At 41.1% G+C, this 23,547-nt stretch overlaps 1 protein-coding gene across 4 annotated transcripts; it reads right to left on the bottom strand.

The window, feature by feature from the left end:
- On the bottom strand, positions 1–23,427 carry prickle3 (prickle homolog 3). Of its 4 annotated transcripts, none has more exons than XM_086212578.1 (11): positions 23,216–23,427; positions 16,166–16,245; positions 6,312–6,495; positions 5,999–6,112; positions 5,301–5,438; positions 4,774–4,977; positions 4,069–4,255; positions 2,907–3,245; positions 2,039–2,311; positions 1,554–1,922; positions 1–1,475 (listed from the first exon to the last, which is right to left on the bottom strand). In XM_086212578.1, the coding sequence occupies exons 1-11, from the start codon at positions 23,255–23,257 to the stop codon at positions 1,027–1,029; spliced, it is 2,379 nt and encodes a 792-aa protein (XP_086068704.1). In that variant the 5' UTR covers positions 23,258–23,427; the 3' UTR covers positions 1–1,026. The 4 variants fall into 4 exon arrangements, with proteins under 4 accessions (XP_086068704.1, XP_086068702.1, XP_086068703.1 ...); XM_086212576.1 differs by having other exon boundaries at positions 16,166–16,248; XM_086212577.1 differs by lacking the exon at positions 23,216–23,427 and adding an exon at positions 16,341–16,384 and having other exon boundaries at positions 16,166–16,248.
- Between the last annotated feature and the right edge of the window lie 120 nt (positions 23,428–23,547).

A 23,547-nucleotide genomic window follows, 5' to 3' on the forward strand; every position in this document is an offset into this window, starting at 1 on the left:
TCAACAAGCTGCGCACATTTATTGCCACCATGTTTCACAAAACATTGTTTCTTTCTTTGTCTCCAAATAAAATAACAGAGCAGTGACCAACACCAAGCATGTAAAAATAAATGACCTCATACTGCTTTTGTAGTATTCTTCTGAACTACACAACACTCCCAAAACACTCCTCTAGAGTCTTAAAGTATTAAACTACCACAGTTTGTGGTTTGCCCCATAATATTTGGCCTTTTCATAACTGGAATATATTGTCGTAGTATAAAACTGGATGTAAGCGCACAGAAGAAATAATTACAGTTGAATTAAAAATCATATATATATTTCCTCTTCTTACTGTAAGAGAAACATCACGGGTCATATTTGTTTGCATATGTAAATGATGATAATGTTGAGTAGGAGTTCACCACAGGGTCAAATTTAACCATAAAACATGATCTAAAACTCCAAATGACCCATCATCAGTCCTCACTACTCACGATTCAAGCACAGCGGTTTCTACACTATCACATCTCAAGTAAAATTTAGACTGAAATGTAACGTAGTTTCTGAGAAGCAATGGCTGAATTATTGGCTGATGTCTATACAGATGATTTTTCACATTTTTGTCAAAATTATTTTGTCGTTACTCTCCCCCCCCCCCGGTTTTGTAAAAAATAAAGTCATAATTTAGCCTTTCAGGTCTTTATCATACCATCTTAGAAGGAGGATCAGTGAATGCTGATTTGTCTATAAAATATCAGCAAATGTCTTAGAGCACAAGGTGACGCCTTCACATGTCCAGAATCCTGAGACATTCTGTTCAGCATCATGCACGAGACAGAACACAGTGAATATTTGTTCTTCTTTTTCATTAAATATGACTGAAATTCAAACTATGAAAACAGTGTGATGAAGTCGACTCATCCCGTGAGCTGCAGTTCGAGACTTGACACATGACTCTGATAAACAGCTTGAAGACTGCAGTGAGGAAACGCCATTAGTTCTTCTTCCGTAATTAAAAAAACGAGATGCTGTGTTTTGGATTCGTCAGGAGATGGCACAGTTTTTGTCTTTGTCCTTCCCACTGAGACTGTTAGCTCGTCTCCGTCTCATGCTGCCTCTCAACCCGAACTCTCTGGGCCGTTCGTCTTCACCCTCTGTGTCTTTGCCCTCCTCAGGTGGAGGTCTTCGCAGCTGTGGCGGCAGAGGAATGGGCTGCCCCAGGAAGTAGCCTTCTTCCTCTGAGTCTGACGATGAGGAGCAAGTAGAGCAGGACTCCTCGTGTCTGTACTGGCCCTGCTGGAGAGTCAACATGGAGGCGTCAGTGGGGCCACAACTGTCTCTCTCACCTCTCCAGTCCAGGGGGTCCAGCCGAGGGCGGTCGGCGCGCGAGCGCCTGGACCGCCTCTCTGAACCTGAGGGGTGACTTGGGTCAGAGTGGGTCCGGCAACGACTCCACCCTCGACGAAGACTACGCTGGTGGTACGAGGATCCATCTGATTGCCCGAGACACAAAAACAAAATTAGCCTATTTCCAACTTTCACAGACGGTAATGCTTGACAGCCTTCCTTACCCAGTAGATCCATCTGAAGTGGGACGCCTTTCTGGAGATGTAACCTGCTCCCAAAACCTCCTTCCACCTCATCTTCATCCTGGTTCTCCTCATCATCTGGTGGCTCCTCCTCATTCTCATCTTCCTCCTCGTCCTCATCGACAGAATAGCTGCTGCTGATTGGTTCTCTGAAGCTGACCCTGGCGGTGCTGCTGCGTGACAGTGGGGGAGAACGCGAGGGTTTGTCCTCTGGTTGGGGGAGGGTCAGTGGGGGGGCATCCTGGGGTATCAGTTCACGGGACTTGATGGGGAGAGGAGGTGGGAGGGATGGTGAATCGGGGGACGTCAGGTGGTTTGTATATGACGGTGCACTTTTCTGGAGTGGAAACACTAAGGAGAGAAATTCAGGGTTAACAATGTTGTGAAGACACAAAGAGCTGGAGGTACCATCAGTATTTATATCATATAATACTGCTGCTGTGTGTTGTGTATACCCGTATTAATACCTTGCATGGCTTGATTAGTCTTCTCCACCCAGTTCCTGCAGTCCTTATCAGTCGAGGTTCCTCTTGAACTGCGACTAGTGATGGGTCGACTGACGGGAGGTTTGATCCCGCAGTCGTCGGGCAGTAAACTGTAATGTGGAAGGTCGCTGGGCCAAGACGGCCCCAGGCCGTTCCCTAGATGAATGTGGGGGAGAGGTGAGTAGGAGCCTCTGGGATGAGGATGGCCACTGGGTGAAGGGAGGCCATTCTGAACCGGAGCAGTGCAGTGGACCCCTGGGAGAAGACAAAAAAATACAAGTCATCTTTTGATGTGAAGAGTCTTTTCCTGTGAAAGTGAAAATGTGTGATTTACATCAGGGGTTCTCAGAGGTCTATGAGGGTCTTCTCGGGCAAAATATTTGAATTTTCATCTTTATTTTAATCTTCAATGCAGCTGCATTTACAAGCAATTAAACACAAGAAATCTGGCAGATAATCACTGATTCATCATTTTAACTACTTTCTTGTTTTCATCTAAATTCTACCTGATATATTTGTTGCCATTTTCCATATTTTTTTAAACAAAATTAAGTGAATGTGCTGGAAATTGGCAAAAAGTACCATATTTATACTATGACCAAACAATCTGAAAAACAACAACAACAACAAAAAACCCTCAAACAAGAAAAGCCCAAAAAAGCTTATGAAAGATGTCTGAATGGCACACAAAATGTATCTAGACATAAAGTTACAGGTTCCCTTTGCTTAATCTTATTAAAATGGCGTCTCATGACTCTCATTGAGAGTCAACTTGGGGTCCAGAACATGAAAACACACGAGAACTTCTGACCTACTTAACATCCGCGTGTAACACCACCAGGTTGCTCACCTCTGTTCTCCACTGCAGTGTGACTGCAGTCCTTGACAGGAGTTAAAGGAGAAATGACACCCTCTGGTGGCTGCAGTGGAGAACCACAATGAAGTTGCTGGTATTTCTCTGCTGTCCCACAGCGTCTAGGATGAGCAGGTCTGCTCTGCAGTGCCGAGTCACAGGAGTCAGAGTTATTGGGGTCCTCACCCAGCGAGCAGGACCTGGAGCAGAAGATGAGTCCTGCTCGGGGGAGGAAGGGGCGTCCCAGCAGAGGCAGTCGGCAGCGGGCGCAGCAGAAACATAGCTCCATGGCGTGCCAGTGCTGACCCTCATAGGTCATCTGACCCTGGTCGATCCCTGCGAGAACATCATCATTTAAATTGCCAGAAGACCTCAAAATCTTTATCTTTATACATTTAGAGCATGAATTCATGGATACATAAAGGGATCTCTTCTTTTTCTAATTGTCTTGAAATACACTACACTGGAAGGATACACTAGAACAACACACTAGAACAATACAATACAACAATAAACTAGAACAAACTAGAAAAACACACTAGAACATGAATACACAACTTCACACTAGTTGATTTAAAAACAAATGCTGCTACTCGTGTGTGTTGACTCCACAACCGATTTACTACATGATGTCAAGGAGAAATGTGGCATCTAACCTGTGATATTAAAGCTTCTTTAAAATGTTACAATACTGTAATAGTTCTCACAGTAAATCAGCTCCTGCTTTTAAGAGGAGACATTTCATCTGGATTCATTTGTCCACTTGCAGTGTTAAAGTGGACGTAATTACTTTCATACGTGCAGCCAAGGGAGAAAGACAGCTACTTTGATCATCATCCTTCACCTGTTTTACCAAGAAATGATTGTCATGGACAAATGTGACGTCATTATCATTTAGCAAACGAAAATATGACCATTCCGAGAATTTCCTAACTTTTTATGATTCCATTTAGTATATTTTTGCGAAGAGGATGCGGTGAGTGATACATTTACAGAGCATTTTTGTTTCTATCATCTTGCATTTGATATTTCTCCAATGCTGCTTTTTATTAGTAGCTGTTGGGAAGTACATGATAGTGTTGTCTTGGCTTCTTTTACTGTCTGATGCTGTCTGGTAACTGCTTTAAAAATCCATGTGAAACTCATTTAAATTCAGTACCGATGTGTTCTCCGCAGGTATCGCAGTACTCTGCATACAGGGACTCATAGCAGGAGCAGCAGTACGGTCGACTCTCTCTCATGATGTAACGCTGACCGCCCAGCGCCGCTTCACACTCAAAACAGCAGAAGTGCTTCATGTGCCAGTATCTTCCTTCTGCCTCTGTACATTCATCCGCTAGAATAATCTAAGATCAGCGAACAACAAACGAGAGATGGACAGCGAGGTCATGAGGTCATTTCATGGGTATAGAAGAAAACACATAGCACACAGTTAAACTGAGGATTTGGGTGGAAATAATGGAAAAAAAGATGGTATTGGTACCCGCCTGGTGCAGGCTTAATAATAACTGTCTCTAAAGAACTCTTGTAGGTCAGTTGTGCCAGATCCACATCAGCGAATCTTATAAGTCAGTCAGAGGCCATTCAGAATAAGAAAAATAATTGTCTGCTGTGTTGTGATCAAGGAGAATATTTAAATTCAACAATCAAGCACAGAAAAGCACCTAATGATTTGCCGTATTATTAGCTGTATTAGCAGTATTAAAAGATCTTTCTACATGGATCATCTTGTAGAGCTACAGATGCTGCCGTGGACAGTTTAATGAGGAGAAATAAAGGAAGATTAAAATATGGGACACCAGGATACTCTGGACTTCCACTACACTGCTGCTGATGAGAGTGTACAGAAGCTGAGGACAGTCACCTCATCACAGGCTTGGCATCGGGGCTTGAGCCTCTCAGCGTGATGCCGGCCACAGTAGATCTGTCCATCCTGGTAGAAGTAGATCAGATCAACCAGCAGCTCACTGCAGGAGGCACACTGGAAACACTGAGGGTGCCAGCAGCTGCTGTTTCCCGCCCGACTGGCAAACACTGCAATGTCACCGCCACAGATCTGTCTGCCACACTGGAAGAGTAGATGGGATTGGGGGAGGGTGGGGCGCAGAGAGGAGGACGTTAGATGGTCTTGCCTCACACAGACGCCCCAGGTCACAGAACAAGTTTTTTATACAGCCATGTAATCATTAAACCTCAGTGTGCAATGAGAAGCCTGCGCCTACTTGTACTTGGACAATCTTCCAACACAAATTCTGCGGCGCAGTTAAGATGTACTTTAACAGGCTTTCGCTTGCTTGAATTAATGTTATACCTTTGAATATTTATCAGTTTGTCGCTGCTGTTGTTGTGACACTGCCTTTGTCAGAAGATAAAATAAAAATGCTGCCGTACCTGCTGGCAGATGGCTCCAGTCATTGTTACTGGGAAGAGTCTGACAGCGCCTTTACCCAGGTTTTCTCGTTTCCTCTGCTGACTGAACAGACGCAGCTCCTTCTTCTCCTCCTCATCTAGCGAGTTACAGTATTGTGGCTGCAAGACATAAATATTCTTGTAGACATGGCATATAAAAATGTTTCTAGAGTCAGTAGTGATACAGATGTGTCTCAGGTTTTCCACAGTTAAGTCAGGTTGATTGTATTTCTTTCTTTCTTTCTATCTTTACAGACATAGGGAATATGGTGGAATATTTGTTAATGTTTTCATTGATGAGGGGTGATGCAAAGAGGATCCGTACAAAATTGTCACACGGAGATATAAATACTGCATTAGATAAGCACTGGTACTGGCTAATACTCGCACATCCCTACTACAAAATATCAGAAAATACCAGAAAAAAGTGTCGTTCATAATGGCTCAAAGCCCCGAAACTGAATGTTGAAACAGTCCAAAACCAAAGACGTTCTGTTTACTCCACACAAGATGGAGAGAAGCAACAACTCCCAACAGCTAAGAAATGTTGGCGTTTCCCCTTGAGAAATCATGCAAACACATCATCACTTATCACATTGCATTATATTTCTGGTGATCTAACGGTTTCAGCTGTTTTTGTGATTTTGGTTTCGAATTGAATGCAGTCACGGTGATGTTACCTCGCTGTCGTGGGCTGGAAGCTGGTGCAGCAGCTGTTTGATGCGGTATCTTTCTCCTGGACTGTTCACATAGGGCACCCTGTCCTCTGGCAAGCAGCTAAAATACTGGTAAACCTGTACGAGGAGACGAGGGAGTTCATATAGGAGTATTTATGACAGAGTACAGGTCGCAATATATTTACCTGCTGTACTATGAATGCGGAAGTCATTAGATTGTTTTAGATTATGTATGAACATGTCTAGGTGAAGGCGCCTTGTGCACCATAAATTTATGTGTTGTCTCATTTGTCTGTTCTGTAACCGGGGTTGTGACCTGTTCAGGCTTGAGCCCAGGTGGAACCCATGCGTACTCCTCCGAGGCACAGCCTGAGTCGTCATCAGAGATGGAGTGTCTCTGGAAGTCGGATACCAGCTTGGTCATCATCTTTTCCAGCTGGCCCGGCACCGAGCGCACAGCATGCTCCTCTCGCACACACTTGCAGTGCACACAGATCTTCCTGTGGGAAAGCAGGACCATCAGCACTGGGCTTTTACATTCACACCATCAGACAGAACTTATCAAAGGTCAGATCTAGAGATTTCTAGAAGTTTCACAGATGGGTTCTACCGGTGCTTCCTGTAAGTTGTCAGAATTTGAAGCTGACTGAGGGCTCAGATGTTTATCAATCCTGCACTTGCTGTACCATCTAACACAGCAGAAATACAAGAAATATTCTGATATGATTATTATTAGGGCCACTCCTGATGATCACTTTCATCAAATATTAATTTACCCACTATTTTCCTGAATAATGAACTAATAATTTGGTTGGCAACACATTCGAAAATAGTTATAAACAGTCCCAAGTCCCGAAACATGATAGCTACATTGACCAAAAGACCAAAATCACATTCCCCTTTTTGGAAGCACTAAATAAGCAAATGCCTTTTTTTCCTGCTTTAAAATTGCTTTAAATTTTATTAGATGACCTAAACAGTTTACAGACAAATCAATTTAATAATCAGCTAATTATTACAGTTCTGACTATAATAACTGCCTAAATTGTCAGTTTATAAAGAACTGTCTAATCCAGCCTGCACACATTCTTAAATTTGACTCAACTTGCCTCCCTGGGACCAAAAACGACTGATAAACCAGTGTTAGGAACAACAAGCACAATTTTTAAATCAACTTAGAACTTAAGAGAAAATTCGGCACTAAATATCATCTTATTTGTGTTGGTCTATACTTAGAATGTAGTGCTACAGAGTTCACACCAGGGGAGTAAATGTGAATTTAATCCTATAACTGATGATACTGAGGGTCAGAAAATCCGGCCTTGCATCCGGACCCATCACTTTTCTCCCAAACAAGCAGGAAATGAGGTCACTATCATAAGCCTGGCTGTCAATCCTGTGGCAGTTAAGAGAGGGAGGTGAAGATGGGAGCAATAATCTGCCTCTGCTGCAAATTACATCCCATCTTGTCCTTGGACCTCACAACAGCTGCCCCATAGGTGTGCCAGCTTGTGGAAACAGTAGAGTCAGACTGAAACACCCTGAGGAGATGCTTGGGTGTGGGTGCAGTGTATGGGTGAAAAGAACTGTGACAATGTGGTTAAATGCATCAAGTATTGCATGTGTACATCTCTGCTGGGATTGCGTAACAGCCTGCCAGCTGGTTGTTGTGGCTCAAGTTCACTAGGCACAAAGCTGCTTTATTCCAGCACACAACCCCCACATGACCACAAAGCAAGCACACACACATGCACACACACGCACACACATGCACACGCACACACACACACACACACGCACACACACACACACACACACGTGCACACAAAGACGCAAACTCCATGAGTTATCCTCTGATGATCAAACTCATCCCTCTATGAAACATCAGTGAAAACTGGATGGAACAGAAGTTCTTTTTTACCTAACTCAAGCTATTTTGTTTGGAGAAATGTTGCTACACCACTGGGGGGGCCTGAGCTGGCACCTTATATGCCCATGTTCGGCAGGCGTGTGGAAACAATATAAAAAAATGTGTCAGGGAGCAAGTCAGCTTAGCTTAAGCTATTCTGGCACAAAAGTCATCCCAGCTGTATTTGTGTGTGTCTGTGCTAGCAGAGGGGGTTGGAGGTGGGGGTGGGGTGGTTTGGGGAAGGGGCCTGGGATGGAAGCGGGGGGGGGGGGGCCTCCATGCAGATATAAGTAGGAAGGAGGAAATAGCTGAGGACCTGGCGTGACAGCATAGTTGGCAGATGCACCACATTTTACCCGGTGTCACCCCACCAGCACCCACCCACTCCCTACAATCCACCACTGACACCACCCTCACATGCAAGAGGAGATAATGATGAACATGTGCAAGACCAACTAGAATCACATCTCTCCTTGTCACTATTATTCCATCAGGAGTCAACTTTGAACAATATATCTGTTGTATAAAGCTAAATCAGGGAGGCTCTAAGCAACTCATTCATTCTTTAGTTCTATTTCGGCAGTTTAATCATGACTCCACTATACTTTATTACAGTTCATTGCTGCAGGGTATTTCAACACAGCAATTCATCAGGCCTTGTGTTGCTGAGCCTCATTCACTGTAATTACCTGAGTCACCAACCTGTGATGTAAAACAAGTCTTTATGAAACTTCTGTTTGTACTTGCTGGCTAGATATTCCAATCCAAGATAATGAAGCAATAATTTGAACTAGATTATAATAAAATACCCGAATAAGCAGGATCCTGAAGACAAAAGAAAGGAGTGCCTGCTGACAGGAGTGCAGCTGAGTAGGAGATAGAAAAGCAAACGGAAACTACAAATTCACATGATTGGAGAAAAAACAAACATTTACAAGCCCCAAAACCTTAATTTGCTCTGCTATGGGTCATTTAAAGCATTTTGCTTTAGTTGAGTAAACAGATTAAGGGTCACACTCCCACCGCTGGATCCCAACTGGCCTGAGTTTGACCTCTAACATAATAATAACTGGTACCTGGCTGGATTGTATGTTTTAGGATTTGTTACCTGAGACGTTGCTGGGTTATGTGTCACAGGAATTTACCAAACTCTCTCTTAAACTGTGATCATGTGTAAGTGTATTAGCACATTTTTCCATTTTCGACTGCTTATCCTGTTTAGGGTCGTGGGGGGTGGAGCCTATCCCAGGAGCCTTTGGGTGTGGGGCGGAGTTCACCCTGCACAAGTCGCCAGCCCATCACAGGGCCAACACATAGAGACAGACAACCATTCACACTCACAGCCACGCCTACGGTCAATTTAGAGTATCAATCAGCCTCGTCCCCTCTTGATGTCTTTGGACTGTGGGAGGAAGCTGGAGTACCAGAGAGAACCCACACAGGAACAGGGAGAACATGGAGACTCACACAGAAAGATCCCGTGCCGCTGTGTGTAAGCACAGAGTTTGTCATTCATAGGGTTTATGGTTTGAATTGATCTAAATATCAAACATTGCTAGGGCAAAATGATTTCATGTTAGTTTCTAAATTGATATGACAGAGTCATCTCTGTCATATCAAACTTCAACAATATGAAGCTTCAGTTGACATTCAAACTAAAGTGGTAGCAGCAACTTTAGATTTCATGTTTGACATTTATCAAAAGCCTGAAGGACCAAAGCGACCTCATGGAGGTGCAGAAATCACGTTATCGCAGGTAAAAACATTGCAGCAGAAAGTTTGTTTGGATCAACCGACCAAATATTGGGAAACTAAACAGTTACTGTGTCACCTGAAAAATATGAAAATCAAAGACACTGTCAGAGCGATCGTAGTTCGGTTGAAGAAGATTTATGGATACAGAATATGGGCCTAATTTCATCAATAAGGGCTTCAAACCTCTCTTTCTCCTCAAAATTCATGACAACAAATTTCATCAAAATATGCCCAAGTTTCTAAAATACTGCCCATTTTATCAGAAATAGTTGTTTTGAAGACAGGCGAGATGTTTTCGTTCATTCAACCATTTACAAGATCGATAGTTAAATATGACATTTACAGAAAAATACTGCCCACAGCCATTTTCAGTCAGTGGGTTGGAGCAGTCTCCAGGATTGAGGATCTATGATGTGATGCAGATCGCCTCCAAAAGTCACTGTTCCCTATAATATCTTTCCATCAAACTTTTAATCAAAATCTGTCCATTTATCCACGTCATGTTTTTGTCATCCTGCTAAAAACATGCTGGCAATCACGTGACATCCTTAGCAGAGGTAATGAAATAATGAAGTGACATATTAACAGTCATTCAGCTAAATACTACATCAGTTTAGCCATTCTGTACTCCTGGTTGGACACAAGTTTCCCAGGAAATGCGAGAAGCATCGCTGGTGGTCTCACAAAAGCTATTTGTGCAAGTGTGTTTTTTACATACATTTAAATACCGTGAAGACATCGTGCATTTGTCTTGTGAGGCTACAGCTGAGATACAAAGCTGCAGCAAAGTTGCACAGAAGAGGTGATTGACAACACTGACTGAAGCTGAACGATGTAGTCAGACAGTGACACTCAAGAGACATCACACACACACACACACACACACACACACACACACACACACACACACACACACGCGCACACACAAAATTCTCGCCACATCTCCCACCATAATGACTGTTTGAGTTTCTGCTCCCTCTAATCCTGTTAAGACACTAAAATATAGTTTCTATTACCTGTAATAATCATGACAAATTAGTCCTGCCGATGCTGTCCCATCCAAACTGGGCTTCCATTGCACCTATGGAGGTGTATGCTGTATATACTACTGTCTGTCTGTCTGTCAGTGAGAGCAGGATATCCTTTAGCAGCTCCTTTCCATGTGGCAATTTCTCTGTCTGCACGGCTCTTTTCAACGTCTCCGCCACCCCCCGGCTCCCACCCTCCTCCGTGCTGATAGTGGGCTCAAACAAAAGACCTCACTGCACTGAACGCAACCATACATTACAGAAATACAAATACAGCCTCTCAGTGTACACGTGCAATTTTTGAATTGACTCTTAAAGATAAGCTGGCTAAAGTACACACACACACACTCACACAGTGCAAGTACATGTTTCAATTAGGCCGGTCCGTTTACTCACTTTACCTTTGAAGATGACAAACATTTGAGTCTCAGCAACAAGCAAACTCCCTGTGTCTGCTCTCCTGTGATCGGACTGCTGGAACTAACTCAGACCAGATGGATGGGAGCTGCTTTGATGCAGTTATTAAATCATACAAATACAGGCAGCAGATTTGAGACTGAGAGCAATGACGTGCTGTGTTTGTCATAGAATGTGATCAAGATGGTCGTGCGTGACAACAAAGTGTCTCTGGAGAAATATCAAACAGACAATGTGACCTTCAGATTTAGTGAAGCCATGACGATACACACCAGCTCATCTGACTTTAGTCATTCACTGATGATAAATATCGCGAGTGACACATTTTTTTATGGGTTTTATGTTGGTTTATTTCCTTTTGTCTTCATGTTTGGTATTACATTGTTGGTTGTTTCCTTGCTGGGTTTTGTTTCTAACTGCTCGCATTCTATGCTTTTTTTTTTTAAATTTCGCTTTATAGAAAGCAACTTATAACTTTGTTTTAAAAAGTGCTAAATAAAAAAAAAAAAAAGGTAAGCTTTTTTTATGACAACACCAAAACAAAATTTTACGATTAAAACATGTAACTTTCAAATAATGGTTTAACAACAACAACACACAACCTGGACTTTGTCGCACCCGGGTGGATTTTACACAGCTTCAAATGTGTACTGCTGTTGCTGCTGCTGCTGCTGGTGTGATAATCTATAACGGAGGTTGACTGCAGTGGGGTTTAGTGAATCCCTTCTTAGATCTGGTTTTAAGAAACAGATGGGCCTTGTCCAAAAACTCTGCCACTAATTAGTGACTGAGTAATTGCCGCATGGCCACCCAGACTAATAGCGATAGCGACAGTGAACGCTTCTGAAGCATGGCGGGGACCTGTGGGTCAAAAGTAACTCAATTCATTCGCTGCTGGACAGCGGAAGCACCATCTGCCCCCCACCTCAGTTTAAGCTGTGTGTGAGAGAGCTGAGGATGAAGATAGATCACTTCCCTCTCAGCGAGCAGCAGCAGCTGAGCCTGCATTCACTTGGATGATCTTCCCCAGAAGAGAAGGTGTGACTCTAAATTGGTTATTAAGGAAGATGCAATTTGCACAAGACTCAGGGGTCTTCAAGACTGCCCCCCATAAATCTCAATCATTTAATAACTTTCATGTCTGCCATTCCCCTGAATCGGCTGGAAAATGTTCAAACAAGGTTTTCTTTGTCACTTCAACCTAATTTCTGATCCGTCCTGCCGAACACTTAATCAGAAGATGTCGCTAAACTGTGGTCTTGTGTTAATACGACACAGATTTAACAAATCATTGCATACAGTTGCCTGACTTACAGCAGAGTTTAGCTGGAGGTAGATTACAGCAGCACACATGTTTTAGATTACATCCTCACTTCTAAGCTTTTGTCTTGACCTCAATAGAGGGAAGAGAACTGAATAAACTAAAAGATACAATTACAGTCTTTTGGTTACATATGGAAGAATGGAAGTACACATTCTTGTGCCTGTTATTTCATTCTCTCAGTCTCAAAGCCACAGTTGACTTAGACATGCAGTACGAATGCAGCATTAGTAAGCAGAAATAAGAATTCCCTCCTGTAGCTTTTCATGACAATAACAAAACCTGATGAATGTCCTCTACATCCAGTGTCACAAAATACACTCAAATGTTTAAACACTAGCTTCCTAAGTTATTGCCTCTTTGTTTCACGCATACTAACACTAAGTAATGAAGAAATTGCACTTTTAAACATGAATGCTGCATAGCGTAAAGAAATACTAGTATGTTACTGGTTATTCGCCTTTCATTATATACACTAAAACTTAATGAAATAGAAAAGTTACCCTTGAAAGGGGAAATATAAAGTGATGCGTAGAAAGGAGGAAATGGTGAGGGAAGTATGGAGTGATCGAGAGGGTTACGATCACAGCAGTAAGGCCTAATCTTATTAGGGTGATTGACAGGATTAGACTAAACAAGAGACCCTACCAGCTGGATATACACTAAAGAGGAGAGAGAGAGAAAGAGAGAGGAAGAGCGAGAAGGAGAGAAAGTAAAGAGAGAGTGGGGGGCCTTAAATGAAAGTACACAAAAACCCGTTAAACAGAACAGAATAAATTGTTTCAGGGTGAGCCCTGGACAATGTTTAACAACTCCTGAACAAATAGTCGTGAGAGGCATGTGGGCCGACAAGTTAGAAATCACGACAGAGTCACACTCTCAAACTCTCCACTCACTCAAAAACACAATATGGACATCCCACGAAACAGCCATCCTTCTGCTTAGTAGAGCTAGTCTAAAAAAGTGCTCCAGATGGACAATCAGCAGCTCAACAAAGCTGAAGCTAGTCTGCCTTAAATCGCTTTTAATGTATAAAAAGAAGGAATATGATAGAAGCGATACACTTTCAACCCTAAAAGCCAACTCATGAGGAAATAAACCCCATTTTCTGTTTGAGGAAAAATACTACAGTGCAGTATCCATCTTGAAATACAATCAAAGCCACCCTAAAGGAATGTGGACCATCCCAGTTTTAAATTCTTTTTTTACAACAATAAAGAGATCAATTCAGAGTGTGGAAATCAGAGTCAATGGTATTTTTAAATGTACGGATGGTACCATGGTGATTTCATGTTTTGTTGTGTTTCAGTGAAAAAGCGCTGGTTGCTGAGGAAAGTCGGATGCTGCGTTGCTCTTAATTATGCTTTTTTGGGTGGATATTTGTCAGGAGTGTGGTGACGATCAATACTGAGAGTAACAGTGTTGACAAAGCCTCGTATGTACCATCGTTGAGGTCACTGCCAACTTGGCTTCAGGTTTGTTTGTTTTTAGACGATCCAAAAGGCATACTTTGTATATCGGTCATTTGTGACATCAATTTAATGTCGTCATCTCTTCAAGTGCCAGACAAAGTGCAAGCTTACATTGCTGCCATCTCAAATTATTCAACCAGTGTACCTAAACTGACAGACTGTTACACCAAAAGGGATAATTCATCCGAAAACAGCATAGCCTTTCCCTATTTGTCCAGAAATAATACTGTTTTAGCCTTGAGTTTCTCCCTCCGTAATGGCTATTGGTGTTCTTTTTCCAGGTTAAACACTGTAGCGGATCCTACGGAACAAATACAGAACACCAGGTCGACTAGCAGTCAGTTGAAGCGTATACATGCAGGTGTAATCCAGCTCCCAAGGTGTGTTTCTCTAGGTGTTTTCCACTGACAGACTGAGAAATTTGACTTGAGACTAACAAATCTTTAAAGGTCCAGTCAGACCAGCACAATAAATCAACTTTTTTCAAACATTGTGTAAACGCACTGGATCTGATGTCCTCAGGCTTGACCCCAGGGGTGTGTAGGGAGAAGCTCTTTCAGTCCATTTAACCTGAATTGATCTTCGGTTTAAATCGCTGGGGTTCGAACATACGACACGTTACTGGATGGCCACTGGTAATCTTGCTTGGCTTCTGTTTTCCCATTAAGATAATTGCAGCTGCTGCAGCGATCAGGGCCTAATGGCGCTCCTAAGTGTATAAGAGCGCGTCTTTATGACCGTGGCCAGTAGGGTTGATCTGCTCAGCTGAGAACCGGCTGGGTCATGTTTGTTGTCCTCAACTGTACATCTGCAATCTTGTGTACACAGATCAGAGCTAAGCTGATTTCTACTGGTAGTAATGATGCTGTACATTCTAAGACATGAACACACACACACACACACACACACACACACACACACACACACACACACACGACATCTAACGTGATTATTTTGACTGACACTGGAACATTACAATATGATTCATACAATTTTGGAAGGAATTATCAGCCTTGTGTCATTCAAATTGGATTTAAAAATATATTGAAATAGAGTCATTTTTTACAGGATACATACCAAACAAAGATGTTTTCTTACTGTTTACAGACGGGGATGTCTCTGCAGCAGCACCATAATTCATCCAGAACAGTATTTTGTCACACACTTGACTTCAGAATATACAGCATCTCTTGCAATTTGGATATTGCACCTGGCTTGTAGCGAAGGCAAAGGGTGGTCACCCCACCCTGGTCTTGAACCCACATCCACCCAGCATCAAACATCCTAAGTGACTTCAACATCAAAGAACCACACTTGCTGGCGTGGCAGCCAGTGTCCATTCAACCACGGTGATGGTGCTGTGTCACAAGGCCATATATCAATTTTCATAAAACTGATAGAATTCCTTGCTTTGCCCTAATAAGCGACATTGGCGAGCTCACACCAAAAGTGCTTCAAATTCAGCGGTGGGGACATTTTGTGGATTCAGACTGAGCGATGAAAGTCACATTCACATGCACTGTCGGCAGTATTTTTCCACAGAAAAACCCCACAAATGTGCATACAGTAATCATCTGTCGAATGTCTCCACAGCCTGATATGTGATGTATAGCTGTAAACGCTAAGAAAGTCTGCAGAAAATCCTTTCCGCCCAACCACACTGACATATGTATGTAACGAGTAAAAAAAGAGAAGTTGAAGTTGACATGGCACTGTTGAATTAAAGCTTAAAACTTTTCTGAAGTGTGAAGTTGATGTGCCAGTAACATATCAAGGATCATGACATTATGTAAATGGGCGCAATAAGCACTTAGAGTGGAGACATTTGTGAGACCGAGTCGAGATCTCAGGTCGAGGCAAGAAAACTGTGATTCTCATTTTAAATAGAGTGTATTGACTGCACCGTATATATAAAATATAAAAAGAGAACAAAAATATATTTTTTACCAAATTTCTCCCCGCAATTGATTTTTTCTTTTTTTTTTAATGAATAATGCAACTGTCACACATTTGATGGTGTATAGAGATTCTTTTCTACATTGTTCTTATTGAATAAAAGGGTTTTTTTTTTAATTTAAATGGTTGATAGAGACTCTCAGCAGACAGTTTGCATTATAAGAAAAGTGAACACAAGTTGACTTCAGGCTTTGTGCTGGCTGATCATTATTAGAAACATTAAAGACAGTGTGATTTGGTAAATATACTGAATGAGAAAAACATTTCCTGCCAAGGTAAAAAGCAGTGCTGTTACGTCCTGCAATTTCATACCTCCAGCCATGGACACGGAAGCCCGGGCACTGGTCTCCACAGCGCATACAGGGCTGCCCTCTGTCAGGGTCCTCTTCCTCCTGCTAAAACAACAAACAAACCACCTTCAGTTCCCATCATTTCCTATGAGGCGCCACTATAGGAAGACAGGTTACAGGCTGTGGTTAGCACGTACAATGCTCGCTACACATGGTCGGAGAAGCAGCAGCATCATAGTGGTTTCACATAAGCTGCAGGCGGAATGCTCAGGGGAATGGGCTGCACAAAGATTCCACGAGGATTATTTAGTGACGTGTAGGGTTTGTTTAGGAACATCCCCACATTACAACAAAATCCTGCATTATCATTATACTGAAAGTACCCTTGACGTGGCTGACAGATATAAACCATTAGACCAGTACAGTACAATAATATGCATGTATAATACCAATACTGATAGCTGTGTTTGACAGCTTGTGATTGGGGTTCCCAGCATATAAAAGCGCTGGTGGTTGGTCTGAATGCACTTGCACTGTACAGTGTGTTCCAATGACTTTTCAGTAGGGTGGGAGAAAACCTTTATACAGCACATTAAATGCATAAAAAGGCCATCAGTGATTTAAAAATGATGCATCATAAAGTGTATCCAGCAGCAGCAGTTATTTATTTGAGATATTAGACTTCTGAGTACTTTGACATAGCAATGTCAGTACAAGATAAGAGCGCAATGAATATAGAAAGGTTCTATTGTCAGCCCAGCGCATAAATTCACTATATCAGTTGCACATACTGTATCAGTGATAAGTGATTTTTTCTGCTCTAAAATTGGTATTGGGCTCCAAAATTCCATATCTGTTGGGCCCTACTTTCAAGTACTCACAAATAGATGCTTCAAGCCTTTTTCTCACTGCGCTACCTCTTTGTGAATTGAGAATGCAGAAGGAGCCATGTACGTATATTTAGCTTGAAGCTAATTGTGCCCAATGGTTACCAACCACAAACAACAGCAAAACTGCCCAAACATCATCATCCAGTACAATCCCCATCTTTCTTATTCAACTGGATGCTCAGTTAGCCTCACTGATATGAACAGAAAACAAACTAACCCTTTTGGTACGACAGACACCAACTTCAGAAGAGTTCAAGCTTGTTTGCTTTTAGCGCAAATCAAAGTGTGGATTACTGAACATACGGCTGGATATGGAAGATGCAGATTATACCGGATGATGTGATGTAAGATTGATGCAAAGTAGTCAGTCCATGAAAGAAATGGGATTACATCTTGCCCACAACCACCATACATACCCCCCCCCCCCCAAAAAAAAGATGAAATAATTAGCATCTGGGTAATTTTTTTTATTGGGACTCCAGTCCTCAAACTCTAGTCAAACCCAGCAGTGATTGTGCAGAGTGCATTTTTTGGAAGTGATGGTGATGTTGATGATGAAGGATGTAAAATCTGGAAAAAAAAAAAAAATAAAAAAATCCTTTCACCAAATGTGCTGAGCAGTGCAACTGATTTAGCCAACAGCAACTGAGCCCCAAAGCCATTACTACCTCATATCTCACTTCTAACTGTATTTCTGAAGCCCACTGTGCGTGTGTGTGTGTGTATGTGTGTGTGTGTGTGTGTGTGTGTGTGTGTGTGTGTGTGTGTGTGCGTGCAGAGATGAGAGGAAGGAAGCAGCTACAGGATGGGAGCTGCACCCTTTCCCTCTGCATGCAGTCACGCCGTCTCTACTTTCCTTTTCTCCGATGCCTTAAATTTACTGTACCTGTCTCTGATGTTAAGCTTACTGTTTATAGGGAAAATGTGTTACACATTTATTATCTTTTCCCAGATTTCCAAACAAAAACCCCCACTGTAACCGCATAATGCTGTCTGGGTTTTTCCACTTGGACTGGACCGCCCCCCCCCAATGAGAAGAAAGACAAAGCATGTCCCTCATTGGTCTGCAGTCACAACAAGATAAACTTACATACATAAAACACATTTGCTATTATTTCCTTTCAGAGGAACAGAATGTAAATGCAGATGCATTATGCTTGCAAGAATGCAGACGCTGACAGGTTTTAATGAGCAAAGTCATAAAAAAGCAGACATGCGATACAGCAAGATTCCTGTGCATACCTGCTCGACCCTGTTTTCATCTTTTTACATCCAAGCAGCCACAACTCACAAGAACATCGGCTCTGAAGTCTGAATAATAAGTATTTGCACAAGTCTTCTTCTCCCAGTATGGATTTGTAATTAAATTTCTTAAATGTGCCATACTTGCATTACTGCACACAGACTTTACTATGTCCCTGATTTGTGTGGGTTATAACAGTTGTGTAGTTTACGTTTGTGTACAAATAAAAAGAACTAGGAGCATTTCACAGCCTGTGTTCCTCAACGTGACTGTTTTTATTCAATTAGTCTGTTTGTGCATGTCCCTCGAGTTATTATGGTATGGCATTGGTGATTAAATCCAGTTTCAGTGGAACATGAACAAGTTTGTCCAGATTGCCCCACGTGAACAATAGTTTACATGCAGTGTGCAACCTACACTGCGTTGTGTGTTGCGCAAGGCTGCTTTATTGAGCACCTCTTTGATTTATGGCGTGAACAGTGCCAGGTATGAAAGGTGACAAGATGGGCTAAATGGAGCGTAGCAATGATTTCTGGGTGACTGGACCTTTCAGTTGTTATTTCCTTAGGAAGGAGCTTTTGAGCTGTCACACCAAGGAGCTGACTGGGCCTTAGATGCACATGCAAGAAAAAAATACCTATAGATTCAACACAGGTGTACGGCTAAACTCCTAAATCACAACTACCGATGATGAAAGTAAATAGCCTCAGGATAAAACCTAGTCAACCTGAGATGGTTACACTTCAGGATACTAGAGGGTGTTACTGTCTTCCTATTCATGGGGTAAAGGGATGAAATGACACTTCATCTTCATGCTGGTATTGTCATTTTTCCACTCACAGACTCTTTCACCTGCATGCTTGGATAGGTTTTCTTTTATTGAAGTAAAGCCTCGATTTACTGGACTCTCAGGGAGTAAGTTTGACGCTAACTTCTTCAATTTGATTAGAAAACAGGGAGTTGATGTTGAGGGCTGATTCATCTTCTAGAGTCAGTAATTTTACCGTTTTAAAACTACAGATGGTAATGTTACACAAATTTTGAAAGCTTATACACTATATAGACTAAAACATCAAATTGGAATCATTGAGCCTTGACTGTAGAGCAACAACAATAATTTGATTAATCAGAAAAAGTCACAAGAGAAGTTGGCTTCTATTGTCTTTTTCAAACAAGATGTCAAACATTTGCTGCTTGCAAGCTCTTTTTCCATTATGGGCAATTCTGAAAGTTGTAATAAAGTTGTATGTTAGTTCATATACAGTGGAAACTATAACTGCAGTGAAATAATCTCTTCGACTTTGGGTTTCAGAGGAGGGTCAAACAAGCAATCTGAATACAAACATTTTGAGGAACATCTTTCAAAATTTCTTCTTATTTAATAGACTGGCAAGAAATAAATATGATCTGAGGAGCATAATATTATAAGTTTGCTGTAGAACAAGAGTCCACTGCTCTTTTATTCGGTAAACAAATCCAAAGATGCATAATAACCTGCAGATAAAAAATAAACAATATATATAATATAATAATATATATTGATAATAAAAGGGGATTAAAAAATTGGGACCTTTCGTCCACATCCTGTGTCCTTATTCTTTTCTTCTGTTTGACTTTAAATGAGGATGAACATTAAATTTACAGCTTAATTGCTTTTTTTAAAATGAAAAATAGAAAAAACAAACAAAACAACTACAACTTTCAGCCTTGAACATTAGCCGGTGTCAGCTTGTTTCACATTCCTTGCAGGTTTCCTTATCATGATGGCAGTGTCCTCTATGTCAAGGCAGCACACAGACTTGAGGGTTTCATGTGTGTTTTCTTTCAGTCTCCCACAAAAGATAATGGAGCACGTTTGTGGCCCGACAATGAGGTTTGACTATTGTGCTGTGAGTGAAGAACGGCATGATGGGAGTGGTGGTAGGAAACTACAGCTAAATTGAGTGTGGGTAAAGTAAACAACACGTTCAAGTTCACATCAGCTCACATGCTCACACTTAAACTGGCGTCAGACTTTTCATATCAGTTCCTTTGTTTTCGCTAAGTAGGTAGAAGGTTTAATCACATGGCGCTGCCTTGGTTTGCTTGAGCTTTCTGTTGCTACCAAGTAACCAGGTAATGGACAAACTAACAGAGTTCCAGCTTTGTTATCTAACATCAGTTGAAACCTGCATCAGCTCAGCAGGGGATCACCTGCAATAATAAGCGAAAAATGCTACCTGACTGACAGCATTAAAGCTAAGCAAGCGCTGCATGTTTCATCAGAACTCAACGAGACAGTGATTGCAGGAAGTTTTGCTCATCTCCTCAAACGCGTGGTGTCAGAGGGGTTAAACGTTAACAGAAAAGGTCAGAGGTCTAAGCCATTGCTGCATCACCATGCTGTGTAGATGCAGGATTACGTGGATACAGGTGTCTCAAGGTCCCCCTCTGTGACACAACACTTCATCTAGTACTAGACTTTTTTTGGGGAATATTTCTAACTCAGAGGCGGATATATCGGGCAGGTTGGCTTAAGTCTCTTTTTTTCTCCCTCATCATCAATGATGAGGAAACCAGAATATATATTTATGGTTTTTTGCTTTTACCTCACTGTGCTGCTTGAAGAAGGGACTAGTTACAACACGTCAGATGAAATATTTAGATTATTGTAAAAGGAAAAGCAACCGTGTCACAAGCACATCAGCATCAGCTCTGTTCTTCTCAAGTAAGTCAGGACTGTGTGACATAATAGGATATATTAGTATCTGGGCTTTTTCCCCATGTCAAGTGTCTGCAGTGAAAAGGCTAAAAAAAAAATTCTCAAAGCAACATACAAAAATTGCTTCTTCTGTTCACCCAAAATTCCCAAAACCCATCTCTTTATTTTCTGCGATGACAAATAAAAGCAGCAAATAATTAAAGTTAAGAGTCTGGAACCAGTAATTGTTAAAATGTTTGCCTGAAAAAAAAAAATTGCTGACTGCTGTCTTACAAAAGCTTTGCTGACAGTATTCTGAGAAAGTACATACTAATTTATGTGACAGCAAATTTGTTCACTCTGTGAGTCAGGCTAGTATCTGTTTTATATTTGTCGATTTGTACACAGGTCATCAGCTTTTAATCAATATTTGTATCAATATAATCACAGCTAACGTGGTGAATCGTGCAAAAACAGACAAAAGCCATTAAAAAAAAAATTAAAAAATTAAACCACAAAAAAAAAACCTCCTAAGAATTAATTTTCTAATGATTAACTGTTGATCTGTTTGGACTCTTCATTGGTATTTGATTAGGCAAATGGATGTCAAATACACCTTATGTAACAGGCATGAAACAGGGCTCCGCTATTTGTACATTCTAAAATCCTTTATCTGAATTCAGTTTAGAAAGCTGCTTATATCCTTCATAACATTATTCTGGATAGATTTGTCCAGGCTGCCTGGAGACAGAACAAAAGCTATATTATGGATTTGCAATTCAGCTCCATTCATATCATATTTCATGGTGCCGCTTGTCATTGAAATCACATATATTAATATTGATATATTAAAGCTGTAATAACCAAGGACATGGCCATTAATTGTTAATATGACTCGACTGCAACAGTTAGATATAAAGTACGTGTGTGTTAAATTCAGAAATGTGATTATTATGTAGTTTTTAGGAAGGTATTTAATTTGTCCCTTCCAGATAATATTTGCATCATAACAGACCTGCTGTGCATCTAAAGTGATATTATCTGATGATATTGGGTGTATTTATGGTGCGGAATCTATTTTTTTCATTTGATTACATATATTTTCCGACAACAATTTTTTTGTTTGCATGCATATACCAAAAGATATATGCTCGCACTTGTAGACATTCTTGTAACACGATTCAAAACTCACTTTTCTAATGCTGATGTAATGAAGTGTTGAATAAAAAATTAATGACATTCATTAATATTTCAGTGTAGCTGTGTTGTATTTGTCAGGTGAGAGGAACAAGTGTCCAGGGTGGTTTACTTCAGCTGATAAAACACTTTAAATGACATGTGAATTACGAGGGCAACATGTAATACAAATTGGTGCTGCACAGTCGATCAACTCATAATCCCAATTACATGACCACAAAAAACCCACAAACTCTGTGGAAACAGCTTTATTTATACAAGATCCTTTCTGTTACTGCCATTTTTTTTTAATTTAGTTAAACACTGTTACTCTGAAAACAGTACAGCACTATTTTTTATGTATTTTTTCATACCGATTTAAGTTTGTATTTTTGAGTTGAGAAATACACAGCTTCAAATAACTTACGTGTGCATTTTTCTTGTTGAGAAGACTCATAATCGCTTTAGTTTTCTATAATGCTAATCACTGTTTGAAAGGTGCACTGACATTATTACGCTATGATATATCAGAGTGATAAAATGCTATTTAATTGACAATAACATCATTTATAGCAATAATATTCGGACAAGAACGTCTTATATTATCAATTAATTTATAATTACACCGTGATTAAGTTTACTGTAGCAGATAACAACTCAAACATCCATACCTGCTCAGGTAATAATCTATGACGTAGTCTGACCCCTCCTGACTCACCTGGGGCGCCCCAAATGACTTAAGACACAAAGAATGCAAGACTATCTGGTACAAAAAGTATAATAAAATACCACAATTAGTGTACATGAAGTCAGAGAAGTTTGGCGTTTTTTACATAAAAATCAAGGATACAAACGCCAGGTGAAGGTGGGCTAAAGTTCCGATCGGAACATGAATCGCCAAGATACGGGTTCATTTCATCTGTACTGTCCCAACAACCAGGTAAATGCTGCCTAACAATTCACCTGCAGAATGTTTGATTTTACACGCACAATATGCCGGAGCTTATTGTGAGTAATTAACTGAGTCTTGAAAGTATGAAGAAATAAACGTATCGGTGGAAGAAAACAGAAATACACACTTACCGAGCGGTTCGACCGTCGCTTTTTAGACCCGCGCAGGAACATGGTGGAGGTCGGATGTTAAAATAAAACACAGAAGAGTTACCAGAAAAAAACAGTCAGAGAGAGAAAACACCAACGCCTGAGTACTTCAAGTTACATAGTCTGTGATAAACTACATGATATCCCCCTCTGACTGCCTCCGACTCCTCATTCCGCCTTTGCTAACTCCAATAACTAGCAAGCTAGCCAGGCTGAAAGAGTGACTTCCGGCTGATCTTTCAAAATAAGCTAATTAACGTTGACGATTAAAACGTTTTCATCGCAGACGAAATAAAACCCAAACTCTATCGTAA

The sequence above is a fragment of the Aulostomus chinensis genome, chromosome 9 (genome assembly GCF_037954235.1).
Source record: "Aulostomus chinensis isolate RoL2024-O1b breed Wild chromosome 9, RoL_Achi_v1.0, whole genome shotgun sequence".
Taxonomy (NCBI): domain Eukaryota; kingdom Metazoa; phylum Chordata; class Actinopteri; order Syngnathiformes; family Aulostomidae; genus Aulostomus; species Aulostomus chinensis.